Source organism: Gymnoscopelus microlampas (genome assembly GCF_963454915.1).
Source record: "Gymnoscopelus microlampas genome assembly, chromosome: 6".
NCBI lineage: Eukaryota > Metazoa > Chordata > Actinopteri > Myctophiformes > Myctophidae > Gymnoscopelus > Gymnoscopelus microlampas.
This window is the reverse complement of record NC_139943.1, coordinates 52,618,780-52,632,936: the sequence shown is the minus strand read 5'-3', so window position 1 is coordinate 52,632,936 and position 14,157 is coordinate 52,618,780. Positions and strand designations below refer to the sequence as shown.

The following is a 14,157-nucleotide window of genomic DNA, read 5'->3' as shown; positions in this document are numbered from 1 at the left end:
AGAAACTCGCGTCACCACCAGCCTTGGTTGGTTCCTATTCTGGAATGAACCAGACCGATCCGGTCTAAATCCCCGCCTACTGTATCCGATGTGCTGCACGACCACATTACATACGAGCACCGTTTCCGTATCCGCTCTAGAACCAAGACCGGAACTTCAACCTGCAAGTAAATTGGTTCGAGTCTACACTACAACAATCAACACGATTCACATAACGTTGATGTTGGGCAGAAAAACCTCGTATCTCCATAATTTCAAATATTTATGTTGTTTAGTAAATTAATGCCCTACTTTGGGAAATTATTAACAAGATACATTGGATCCATTGGAACAGGTTATTTCTCTCTTTTTTAACCCCCCAGTTTCCTGAAAAGTAACAGTTTTGGACATAGAAGGTTTCCCCCCGACGGCAACGACAATCTCGCGTTAACCAGACCCACCTGGCTACGCGAGACTGAGAGCAGTGTTGCCATGTCCACTTATTATTAAGCGAGTTTGGGCTGTTTTCTTCTGTAAAGTTGCTTGTAAATATTGGCGGTTGCGGGTTGCGTTTTATTGGGCTTGCTTCTAAAGTGTAGTTGCTTATTTGGTCTTGCTTCTAAAGTTTAGTTGTTTATTTTGCTTCTAAAGTGTATAGTTGTTTATTTGGGCTTGTTTCTAAAGTGTAGTTATTTATTTGGGTCTTGTTTAAAGTGTAGTTGTTTATTTGGGCTTGTTTCTAAAGTGTAGTTGTTTATTTGGGCTTGTTTCTAAAGTGTAGTTGCTTAGTTGCTTATTTGGGCTTGTTTCTAAAGTGTATGCTTATTTGGGCTTGTTTCTGAAGTGTAGTTGCTTATTTGGGCTTGTTTCTGAAGTGTAGTTGCTTATTTGGGCTTGTTTCTGAAGTGCAGTTGCTTATTTGGGCTTGTTTCTAAAGTGTAGTTGCTTATTTGGGCTTGTTTCTAAAGTGTAGTTGCTTATTTGGGCTTGTTTCTAAAGTGTAGTTGCTTATTTGGGCTTGTTTCCTAATGTTGTTTAAACAGCTAGTTCTAAAACATTTTCTTGTCAAGACACCCAAATGAATATATTTGTCTGCAGACCCCCATCTGAAAATATCAAGATTTAAAAAAAAAATATAGCAGATCTACAAGCTCGTAAATCGGCCATTTTCAAATATCTGATGTGTGTATAGGTTACTTTAAATGTCTCATGTGGCTTGTTTTCATAGATCAGGTAGCTTATTTATCTCACAAAACCTGGCAACACTGGCTGAGACTGAGAGACAGAGAGAGAGAGAGAGAGAGAGAGAGAGAGAGAGAGAGAGAGAGAGAACAGTCGGCTAGCAGACCGTGGCTAACGGCTAACGGCTAGCCTGCTGTTATAACACAGCTGTAATAATGGTGTAATAACCATACTACTGTGTGTCCTGATGGAGCTGATGGAGTGTTAAAGCACCACCATGGTGGTGATGGATGTGTCTCTGTCTCTGTCAGCAGGAGGCAGAAGAACATGGAACCTGTAGAGGAATCATTATGGAACAACAACACTCTGCTGGATAAGAAGCTGTCCTCCAAGCAGCAGAAGAATGGCAGGATTATTGGTGAGATTGTGTGTTTTTAAAAATATTTTTTAACTTTTTAAATTGCAAGGATCCCCCCATCAGCCAGCTTGGCTGTAATACATTAGGCCATAGGCACTCTTGATACAAATATACAAATGGATGGAACCATAATGGACCCATTGAGAAGCACTGATTTTATAACATTATATCAGTGGCCTCCAAGGAAATCAATACTGTGCCAATAATACTAATGTTACACAGACAAAGTCATGAAAATAAACGTCTCAGTGATTCACACAAACTGCTGGATTAAAAAAGGTGTCATGTTAGCAGAATAATGGCAGGATTGGTGAGATTGTGGGGGGTTTTATATTGTCTTTTCTTTCTTTCTTCTCCTTTTGTTGTGAGTCAGTGGTTCTTCTCAAACTTTTTTAATTGCAATGACCCCCCCCCCCCATGCAGCCAGCTTGGATTGCATTGCATTATAGGCCACAGGCCCCCCATAAATATAACTCTGGATACAAATGGAACCATACATTGAGAACCACTGATTCATAACATTATATCAGTGGCCTCCAATGTAATCAATACTGTGCCAATACTAATGTTACGCAGACAGCAAAGTCATGAAAATAAACGTCTCATTGATTCACACAAACTGCTGAATAAAAAGGTGTCTGCTTAACAATCAATCATTCTTCTGCTAAGAGTCTTAGCAGAAGAATGTCAGGATAGGATTGATTGTTAAGCTTGTGGGTGTTTTCCTAGCCTTTTCCCCCCATTTGCTATGAGTTAGTGGTTCTCAAACCTTTTTTAATTTCAAGGATATCCCCCAGCTTGGATGCATTACATTAGGCCAAGGGCCCCCATAAATAACAAATGATTTACAAATGGAACCAAAATGGACCCATTGAGAACCATAGATAGGTAATAGGTAATCAATTACTGTGCCAATACTAATGTTACACAGACAGCAAAGTAATGAAACATAAAAGTCTCTTTGATTCACACTCTACAGGCACTGGGAAGAATCTGCTCAAGGCATTCAATACCCACAACAATACTTTACAGATACAGTCCATCACTCGCTCAGAATGTGCTGGTAAGTCAAATGTTATGTTTTAGCTGTTGTCTCTCAACTTCTACATGATTGACTGTACACATGTTGGCATCTGGTCTGAGGAACCATCTTTTCTGAATTAGGTTTGAGGAAATGCTTTGATCGAGGAGGCAACTTCAATTTAGTAATGTCACTCTAATGTGCCATCATTTTGATGGCTGAAGCCTCCCTATATTTCATGTTTTTTTTAGGTTCAACATTGTCACTTCATCAACAACTACAAGCAACTATTAGTCCAAAGGAAAAAACGGTGGGAAATAAAATCTACCTCCTCCTGTGGTCTTCTGATAGGTGTTTTTTAGTTTTGAAAGAAACCAGTGTTTCACATCCTTTAATAGATGGTGTCAGGGCATTCCACATTTTGGTGGCAAAGCAGTAGAATGACAATTTCCCAAGTGTTGTCACTTCAGAGCTAACTAGTTTATTGAACGAGCAGAGCGGCCATCGTGTGTATCGCTATACATCTTCATAGCTACCGGCACAAAAGACAGTCTAAAAGTCTATAGAGCACCGAAGTCTGACGTAATTTACACATCCTACCTGGTTCGCGGTTTTCCACCCCCGTTCTGAATCCCCATCGACGTGTTTAATATCGCGTCAAATAAGAACTGTGTTCCAAAAATAAACTAATGATCCCGGCGGTTTGACTCTTATGGATATGAAGCATCAACTGACGGTGAGAAAACGCTAATGTTACTTCCGCCGAATTAGTTACATTTTCGCCAGAAACAGACTGTATCAAATATAAGTGACTGACTATCATAAACGATACAGAACCTCCTCCCTGACAATATCGCAGAGAGAGTTTGTTTATTTTTGGACCCCAATTCTTATATGAGACGATTCTAAGATGACCCATTGTTATTCTCCATAGAGAAATGACCTTACGAACCAGGGGATGAACGAGTGACGTCAGGACTTCTGTACTCTATAGCGTGTCCACTTAGGGCAGGGTTGGACAACTATGATGATGGAGAGGGCCACTATATTATATCCACACACACTACAGAGGGCCACAATGCATATAGCCTACTGTCTTACACCCCATATCTCCGTATTTTCTTCGCCATTCTATGTCACACAAAAGTAGAAAAAATAGACGATCTACAAGCTCAAAACGCGTCACAGTGCGAGGCTTTTTGAGCTTGTAGATCTGCTATTTTTGCAATTTTTGAATTGGAATCCAGATTTTCTTTGTTGCTGTTTTTGAATTGTAATCCTGAAGAGCAAAATTTGTATTTAATTTCAAATGCATTTAGTTATATTCATGTTAACTTTATGAACTTAAACACAAATACATTGGACATAAAAAGACAATAGAATTTTAATAGTAGTCATTAAGCTACTAATATAGACTGAAGTAATTAAAGCGGGTGATGTTTGCATGTTTGGAATTGTAACAGCTGAAATCAATAATATATCAGTATTCCGAAATTAACCTGCAGGGGGGGGGGGGGGCGCCAGTTGCATGTATGACATAGGGAGTATGAATCTGTAATTTCCCCTCCCGCTGAAACTCCCCACAACAATCTCCATGTGGAGGAAGGGGGGGATGTGAGTTGATGTTGTCCATCATGGCCTGAATGTGTGTGTAATCCATCCAGGCTCCTGTCCCAATCTGATGATGAGAAGGAGTGACCAGCCGGACCACCGGCCCATCCCGATGGCGCTGACGCCTCAGCTTCCCCCCAGAGCACACCGGCCCCTCTGCCTGTCCGTGTCCTCCGACAGCAACGGCCGCTTCAAGGCTCTGGAGTCACAGGAATGGAAGAACAACCTGAAAGCCCAGGTATGTACCAACTAGTATATCGTCTCTGTCTGTCGGGTGGTAATCTCTCAAGAACAGATTCTGCTCTCCGCTTGAATCTGTCGGGGGGGTTCGTCATATGGCGTACGCACTGGCCTGCAAGTGGGCGTGCCTTCAGATCAGGACGGAGGCCGCGCTTTACCCAATCAAATGTAGTGGGCGGGATTTACGTGTCTGCTGATCCTTCCCCACTAGAAACAAACCGAAACTCATTTAACAATAGCGTCCTCGAAGCAGACAAAACCACAGAAAGATGTTCACATTTTAACTTGCTCTTTCATCATAGAAACAAGTGGGCTTATAACCAAAACGATCCATGTTCTCTGGGAGAAGTGGTGTTAGTGTTCCGTGTAGAAATATTGTTAGTGGGAATGAAAACATAGTCGCACCACCGGAAGTGAAAGGCTGAAGGCAGACCAAAACCCCGGTTTCCTTGCACACGGGTGCTCCATTTTGCTCCCCCCAGAGCTAAGTGAGAGAGTAAAAAACAGCAGAGGGTGCTGTTTTTCCTTTTCATTTGGCGATGGGTTCCCAGATTGGTCGGGTGGAAACCTCATATTTCCTTGATTCTGATTGGTCAATTGCTGATTTCAGCTGTGTGATATTTCTGGATAATGACCGATGAGCTCAATAACAGACCTTTGTCTAATCAAAGACTCAGAGCACCTGCTCATATCAACCTGCGCTGCTTTATTTTATGCTGAATCCAACATGACAGCCTTGGTAACAAACACACCATGTCATTTATAACTAAACGTTGCTCTCAAGATTTCTTTTTAAACATTTGAAGCGAGAAATACACGATGCAGTAACCGAAAATTGATTCTATTTGATCAACCACACTTCCTTGTTTTCCAAGGCGACCGTGTCCGCCCAGCGCACCACTTATGGAATACTTTCATTGCCGTAAGCAAGGAAATACTTTGTTTTGTTGTTACTTTTGGGTCAATTCATACCTTTATTTATTAACCCATTTTGGGCGGGAACCCCTTTTTGTAACTATACCTTTTAGGACGGGAACCCCTTTTTGGTATTTTTTTAATAAATATTTGCATACGTTTTTCAGAAAACTTAAGTCAGGATTTAGAAGGCGTTTTTAGAATCGGCCTCAGGTCTAAATGGGTTAAGTAGCCATGTAATAATAAGAATAATCAGCGCGCTGGGCGTTGTTGAAAAATAACCCCCGACAGGAAGATTAAACACCAGGGCGGAGCCGAGGTGTTTAATCAATTATCCCTTGCTTAATCCATGCAGATGGCCCAGGCGCACAGCGCCGGAGCGGCCAGCAGCACGGGCGCCCTGGAGAGGGCCTCCCTGTTCTGCGCCTCGGGCTCCTCCGGCGCCACGACCTGCAGCTCGGGCCTGTCCAGCCCCGTGGAGCCCCTCAACAAGAGCAAGTCGTCCAGCCGCTTCTCCCTCTTCTCGCCGCCCTGGAACAGCAGCTCCGAGTCGGACTCCAACCCGCCGTCCCGCTCGGGCTCCAAGAAGCTGCGCAACTACAGCCGGAGGGCGGCCACGGGACCCGCCGGGGTGGGAGGGGGCAGGAGGACCCCCGACACGCCCACGACAGACACCCCCCACGAACACTTCCAGTACTCCGAGCCTGTCATCTCCAAGGTATAGGGATTGGGACGATAATTGTTATTATTATCGTTTATCATCAGGCATGTAACGATTTATCGTAAATGGATTCAAACTGGTGACAATTTAAATCGATTTAATAAAGAATGTATCGCGATGCAAACAGCAGAGGGCGATATCGAGATCATTTACTACTGTATTGAAAAGAGGATAAGAGAAAACACAGTATTGTAAAAAATGAAAGAGATACTGGATTTGTGTAAGAGAAATAAAAAAATGATTTATCGGTCATTTGTCTGGAAAATAATTTTGTGTTAACAAAATCGTGACAAATCGTATCGTGAACCTAGTATCGTGATTCGAATCGTGTCACGAGTTGAGTGAATCGTTGCCACATGCCTATTTATCATGAATTATTATTATTAGTTATCGTGAAATTGTCCTCCGTCCTACACTAGGATGAATTAGCTTTTGTTGAGCTGCAAATTCAGAGCCAACGGACCTGTAAAGAGTGAACTTGGTACGCTCTTATTTCTACACCAATCTATATGGCAAAAATAGACAATCTACAAGCTCACAACGCGCTGCATCGCGTTGTGAGCTTGTAGATTCGGCTACTTTTGGCAAATGTTCCCCCCGAGAATAGAGATGGGGGGGTGGGGGGGGGGGGGGGGGGGTTCAAGTGGTTAACAAAAGTGGCATTTTAAGTTGTAAGCATATTTTGATTATCGTGATTATATCGTTAATCGCAATCATTTTCTGCCACAATTAATCGTGACATGCAATGTTTCACATCGTCCCCCCATCCCTCTACTCCCCCAAGGTGACGGACTACATCTACGTGGGCAACCTGAACGCCGCCTACAGCGGCCGCACGCTGTGCCGCAACAACATCGACAGCGTCATCGACATGAGCGGCCTGCCGGGCGAGCCCGGCCCCTCGCTCAGCCTCATCCCGTGCACGTGTTCGCGCGGCGCCCGCCACAGCTGGTCCCGCCTCAAGGTGGACATCGGCGACATCGCGCTGCAGGGCGGCGGCGAGGGCCCGATCCTCCAGGCCTCCCGGCAGCGCTGCTGCTTCGAGGACATCAACGAGTGCATCCACGCCTCGGCGGAGAAGAGGAAACGCGTGCTGGTCCACTGTCGCGACGGCTTCTCGCTGGCGCCCACCTGCATCATCCAGTACCTGATGGTCAAGCAGAACATGAGGCTGCTGGCCGCCTACGAGCTGCTGAGGGCCAAGTACCCGGTGAACATCCGGGAGTGTCACCAGAACCTCCTGGTGGGCCTGGAGAGGGCGCTGCGGCCAGGGGGTGCCGTGGACCCCGAGTGCTTCAAACAGGCCATCTCACGCAAAGTGGCCTGGACCTGAGGCTATAGGGCTCTGCGACCACAACCAGTCAGTCCAACTAATTGATTTAAATAATCGTTTTATAATAAAATAACTGCAAAAATACAGCAAATAGACAATCTACAAGCTCACAGCGCATGCATTCTGAGCTTGTAGATCTGACATTTTTGCGCAACACCGATGATGTATGAAATACAGCTTAAAGGGATAATTCACCCAAAAAAATCACTTATTTTCAATCAATTACACTCCCCATTAAGCCTTGAATGAATGGAGATGTTTTAGTTTTAGTCGCATTCCTAAGCCAATAATTGATGACTGGCGGAAAGATGCTAATGGCCGCCGCCGGCCATCAAATGATTGGCTTAGGAATGTGACAAAAACTATAAAATCTCCATGAATTTTCAAGTCTCCATGGGGTGTGTAATCGATAGGAAAAAAAGTAATTTTGGGGGTGAACTATCCCTTTAAATGGTCAATCAGACGATTCAATTCTGTCAATTATAAAAAAAAGAAAAACGATCAGAATTTCATCGTGTTGGTTCATAGATTATATAGAACGTGCTTCAAGATTATTCGATTAATCAAAAAGGTAATCTGCAGAATAATTGCCAAGTAAATAATGGATAGATGCAGCCCTGCCCTAGACTTGAATATTTTTGCCCGTCTACCTTGGATGTCATTCGTGGCACTCTTTATTTTTGTACCCTATCACGGCAGTGGATATTTTTCTATGGACAAAATGAGGGGATCGTGTTTTGTTCCCCCTGATAGATTAGCCAACTGGATGTCGTACCGTCTCCATTTTGGGCCAATGATGCTTGTGAATGTTATTTACAAAAGTGATGTATTTTCCTACTTATAACCTGTGGATTTGGCCAGTGCTGTAACCCCTAATAATAGACCCTGCCCAGTAACCCCACATAAAAGGCCATGCGATGAATTGTGTTGCGGTTGTACAGGTATGCTTACGTTCTGTGCCATCATAGTGTATAGATACATTTTTTTTGTGTGGCAAATTTCTGCTTTATTAATTAGATAGATAGATAGTGTTCAGAGAGAGAGAGAAGGGATACATGCGAGACACGACGGGAGTCGGATTCAAACTCGGTTTCCTCGCGACTTTACAAGGAGCATGTTTTCCATGCACTACCTGGCTGAGCCACCAGACACCCTGCTGTGTCATGGCAGCGTATAGTTGTAGTTTTATTTTATTTCAGGGGGGAAAGGACATTTGGGAGATCTCAGGAGACATTTATTGATGTCATTTACAATATAGGCTAAAGCTGCAAAAATGCTGCCGCTGATCTGCAGCATTAACAGTAAACAGGGCATAATGTGACTTCTCATCATCGTTGGAGCTACGCTACCGTCGATCGGACTACATTATAAGCTATACTGCAGGATGGGGTCTTTGCACAAAGTATAGCCGTTGATAAATTCCAAATACTTCTGATCTATGTGATGATCCGTACCCTGACAATCTGTTCTCAAAAGGTTTTCCACGGTCACATTATGTGATGGAAGACGCATTCGCCTGGAGCAGGATTTGTGCTTAGTCGTATGGCGGGGTTGGTCGCTGAAAATAGCCGATCTGTAAGCTTGCGAACTTTGTTGTGAAGTTGTGAACTTAACGATCGGCTATTTTCAGCCAGCGACACCGTTGTACGTAGGAGCATAAATTGGCCACATGCTGCTTGCCCTCTGAGGGAAACCAGATTTTCAAGTGACTCTCTCACATTTCCTTATGACTCCCTATACCTACATTTTCGCCACAGTTTTCTTGGTCAAATCTGTTGTGACGGTGCTGGAGCTGTGGCGTTGTGTGATGTCAGTAGTGTTGTTGTGTATGTATGTATGTATGCAGTGATACTGGATGGTCTCTTAACCTGTGGATTATCAGTGTTGGTGTGTTGATCCCACTGGAGTCTTAAAATAGGTGTCAACATAGCAAGAGATCATTTGCACTATTTACAGGGTTTGTTTCAAATGCACAGTATTACTAGTTAACTTTAGTCAGTTGTAAGTTGATTAGAATTTTCTTTGTGTAAAAAAAAAAAGAAACCTGTCAAATTATTTGATCTCGCCAGTTATGTTTACTTGATTATGGCCTCTTCATAATCATACTGTACATCCCAGCATCTTCATTATTATATTAGAGCCCGGCCGAGTCTTTTGGTCCGATCCTGATTTTGGAGAGTCCTAGACCACCGATTACGAATGTTTTGACCAACATTTGGTTAAAAGGAACCCTGGCTAATAAGCCAAATATGCCTTAATGCATTATAATTGCCCGCTATAACTAAAATGTCAAATTAAAAACTCCCAAGTGGTGTCCAGCCCTATGGAATGTTATTAGCATGTCCTAATAAAAATAACGTAATACTTCCTACAGTTAATATGAACATCAAAACACTATTTTAAATATGTTTTATTAGCATATGCATTCCATACATTCTATTGGTCTGGAGCACAACTTTTAAATTACGAGCAAACAAATACATTAAAATAAACACAAATAACTGATACAACTTATCGCATCACAAGCTTGTAGATGCAGATAGGGAAGGCGCGTGTCGTAAAAAAAAAACCCTGAAATAATGGTCGATATATCGGCCAGGCTCTACAGTATACACACAGTCAACCTATATGATATTACTGGCTCATCAACTCACAATTCACTCCGTGTTTAAAGCACCAAGTTGGTGGTGACAAAGTCGTCATGTCTTTTCAATATTTGAGATGTAGGATGGCGTCTCTGTGTGGTATAGAAGGCGATTTAATGAAAGATATGCAAGTTCCAAGGGGTTCAAAGGAAGAAAGTCTTAACATGGTCCATGACATGTCAGTCGCTCCCATCCAATTCCATCACTGACTTTACTCATAACAAAAGAAACTCAAGCTGCACCTCTTTATTATGCTCATGATGTTTGAAATGGTCTTAAATGCTACTCTTAGTCTTAAGTGAGCCACTTTATTTGACTCCTACACTTTAACCACTTAAACACTCTAATCTTAGTAACTGGACATGAGTTGCAACTGTGCTTGGTCCAACGTGTGAGCTTGTAGATCTGCCTTTGGTTGAACGTTACTCCGAGAATATGGAAGCTGGGGTTCAAGTGGTTGAGATATTTCTGATGTGTTGAAAGCAGAGGTGGAAAAAGTACTCAATTTGTTTTACTTAAGTAAAAGTATCAATACTGCAATGTAGAAAACTCCGTTACTAGTAAAAGTCTGGAATTCAAAATGTCCTTGAGTAGTAGTTGAGAAGTACAAAAGAGAAGAACAAAAGTATTGGCATCAAAATGTACTTACAGTATCAAAAGTAAACGTACTCATTATGCAGAATGTCCCATTTCAAGTTTTCACATGTATAAAAATCTTTTGAAAATAGCAGATCTAATGTACAAGCTCACAATGTGTCGCATCGCAATGCATTGTGAGCTTGTAGATCTGCTATTTTCAAATGTCCGAAATGTATTTGGGCTGAAGTGGTTAATGTATGTTTTGTAATAATAATCTAAATCTACAAAGTAACTAGTGACTAAAGGTACAATATTTGCCTCTGAGATGTAGTTGAGTAAGTAAAAGTACTGAAAATTGGAAGTACTCCTGTAAAGTAAAAGTACCTCAAAATCGTACAGTACTTGAGTAAATGTACTTAGTTACTTTGCACCACTGGTGGACAAATTGGAGCAATATCGACCTGAACCTGAATAGCGAAAAAGCATACAGTGAAATGTTAACTACAAATTCTACTATATGACTATTTTAAAGACTTGACACTGGCATGAATGTATGTATGGTGGCAGACACAGTCTGCAGCGCCCAGAGTGTGAGCGTCAGATAGACCATCATGTAATTTTTGAGCAACTTCGACACAACAGTGGAATGACATCAAACAGAATATGTGACGATCACAAACGGCATGAAACTTTGAAGGAGGCAAAGGAAAACATGTCTGTTACTTAAGAAACTGGACTCGGTTTAGCCCAGTGTGTATTCAATTAAAGGTACAATTAGTGATATTATATAATATAATAAAATAAAGAAAACATTTTCAGCGGGATGATGATTCTGATAGCAAGAGAAAATATCACTTGTACTACCTTTAAAATATGAAACAAGATTGCACCCTGGATAAAATCTCTGACTTGGTTTGAACTGAAATATCAATCTATTCTCTATTCTCTGTCATTTTGAATTGGCTAAGCAGGCACCACTCCAAAACAACAACCTGCAAACCATATAGTAAATAGTATAAGCATTTTAGTTCTAATGTGACTGGTACGTTTGGAATGGAAAATAAAAGTATGGTGCCTTCGTTTTAAAATGGTTTCATGTGATTGTACAGTGACACTTGAACACTTTGTATGCAGTCTTTTTTTTATGCTGTAAAATATTACCTGTTGATGGCATCAATATTTTATTTGGGGGTGGCAAAATACGCCAGAATATGTGGGAAAGAATGCATTTGTGTAAAAGTGGTTATTGCTGTGAACGTTCTTGTTGATCAGTTGGTGTGATGATATTCCAGTGTTCCAATGCAAACGGTGACCAATTGTGGTGATTATCAGACAATTCTGTGCAACATGCGCTCTATAAAGAAAAGACCATTCTATTTCTTGACAGATATTTCAATATTCTGAAGTCACTGCAGTAAACAACGTCATATATTTTCATTGAATCGCATATTGTTGTAGATGGATTATTTTGCAATCGAAGCAAGTAATGTTGTTGGGTTTTATAACTTGTTCTCTCAGGTGATTTCTTAAATGGCCCAGAATGTTCTCAATGAGTATTGACATCAAAATATGTGAAGCAATGTATTTCTTGTCATGTTTTTTGAGTCAAATATACATTTGTACTGTGTAAATATTAAAGAAAATGATACGAACATTGATGTCATGTATCCCATGGTATAATGCCTTTTTAAGGCGTGGCTTGACAGGAATCTAGCTGTCTAGAAGAGTATCTGTGTGTCTGACTGTCTGTGTCATGTGTCCAGAGCTAATCTTGCAAACTGCTGGACTGATCATCGCCATATTTCTTGTGCACGTTGCCAGTATTTTATACTTTTTTGAAATGTTTCACTTTAATTTTATAATGGAAGTCGTCTCTGTTTTTGTGAGCAGTATACGGTATACACTGCTCAGGAAAACTGTTCAAACAAATGAAGGGATCAAAGTGTGTTCCCTTCATTTCTTTGAGCAGTATGTACTGTACATTTACACAGTGAGCATTACGTTTGTGTGTGCAGTCTTGATATATGTGTCATTATCACCTTCAGAAGGCTCAACAACACCTTTGCAGGTTGTATACAACAGTCGTTCCCAAACTGGGTGTCGGGACAGATGATTAGCTTAATGTGCAACATTGTTTTCTCTCTCAACAGTAAACAAACCAACATACAGTATACGTGTATACAGGGTATCTATCTGCACATTTCTAAAGTGACAATTTAGGGACTTTTAAGACCTATTTAAGACCAAGTTGGCCAAGTTGTCAAATATTATGTAAGAAAGAGGAAAACATTGTGAGATTAGACAATCTACAAGCTTGTGTGAGCTTGTAGTTCGGCTAGTTGTGAGCTTGTACAGTAGTTGTACTTCGGCTATTTTCATCAATATTTATCTGTGGAACTGAGTCAAACTAAATGGAATGCCTACAATTCTAAGTGCTTGTCAGGGTGTGGGGTCCCCAGTTCAAATACGATTATTTTGGGGGATGAAAAGTTTGGGAAAAAAGGTTGGGGTTAGGATATTAGAAATGTAGTGGTTAGGTTTAGGCGTTATGAATTTACTGGCAATGAATTTATTTAAAGGCAGGAAATGGGTCTGGATTGGGCACACCTCGAGGAAACCACCCTCCAACACAACCAGGCAGACCTTAACCTGGAAGCCTCAGGGGAAAAGAAAACCAGGAAGACTCAGAAATAGCTGGAAAAAGTCTGTCGAGGCGGAACTCTGGGAAAGAGGAATATCTTGGAAGCAAGCAGAGAAGATCGCCCAACACCGAACTAGCTGGAAGAAATTCATGAATGACCTAGATGCTCCCCTAAGAGCAAAAGGGTTTAAGTCAAGTTAGGCCTTATGGTGAAACCAAGTATAAATCTAGTCCATTATTTCTTTTTTCTCCGCCCCTGACGTTAGTTACTTTAGAGACTCCCTCAAAGAAGCTTGGACCCTGAACCCTATTTGTTTTAATGTGCAATAACAAAAATGCAGAACGCTCTGGGCTGCCACTTGGCAGCGTTCAGTTGTGATTCTGTCGTCGCCCATTTCTCACCCACTTCATTAGGTTTCATGGAACTTGTCTATTTTGGTCCTGTCCTCCCACCACTGTGACTGGAGGCAGTGTTGCCAGATTGTGCGAGAGAAATAAGGAACTAGGTCAATGAAAACAAGCCCAAAAGAAGCGACTGTTAGGCCACACGAGCATTGGATATTTATGAATAGCCGATCTACAAGCTCACAACACGTCACAATGTGACGTGTTGATATTTGCTATGGGGGTCCCAGGCACAAAATATTTTCAGATGTGGCCCTCGGTCAATTACATATTCATCTAGTGGGGGTCCTTGACATGAAAATGTTTGCGAACCACTGGTTTAAACGACATTTAGGAAGGAAGCCCCAAAAAAACGCAACCAGCAATTACCAATATTTACAAGCAACTTTACAGAAAAACTTATAATAAGCAGACATGGCAACCCTAATCTGGATATAATAGAGTCAGGGCCTCTGTGTGAAATGACT

At 41.7% G+C, this 14,157-nt stretch overlaps 1 protein-coding gene across 2 annotated transcripts; it reads left to right on the top strand.

The window, feature by feature from the left end:
* The first annotated feature begins 1,312 nt into the window (after positions 1–1,312).
* Positions 1,313–12,286, top strand: LOC311046569 (uncharacterized protein). 2 transcript variants are annotated; one of them, XM_084058962.1, is made up of 5 exons: positions 1,313–1,579; positions 2,559–2,642; positions 4,265–4,449; positions 5,722–6,084; positions 6,872–12,286. In XM_084058962.1, the coding sequence occupies exons 1-5, from the start codon at positions 1,489–1,491 to the stop codon at positions 7,418–7,420; spliced, it is 1,272 nt and encodes a 423-aa protein (XP_083915088.1). In that variant the 5' UTR covers positions 1,313–1,488; the 3' UTR covers positions 7,421–12,286. The 2 variants fall into 2 exon arrangements, with proteins under 2 accessions (XP_083915088.1, XP_083915089.1); XM_084058963.1 differs by lacking the exon at positions 2,559–2,642.
* The last annotated feature ends 1,871 nt before the right edge of the window (positions 12,287–14,157 follow it).

Bases quoted from the DNA above. Each gene is read 5' to 3' on its own strand.
- LOC311046569 (XM_084058962.1), top strand. From the start codon at position 1,489: ATGGAACCTGTAGAGGAATCATTATGGAACAACAACACTCTGCTGGAT. The intron at 4,450-5,721 runs GTATGTACCAAC...TAATCCATGCAG, and splicing joins AGAACAACCTGAAAGCCCAG to ATGGCCCAGGCGCACAGCGC. The intron at 6,085-6,871 runs GTATAGGGATTG...TACTCCCCCAAG, and splicing joins CCGAGCCTGTCATCTCCAAG to GTGACGGACTACATCTACGT.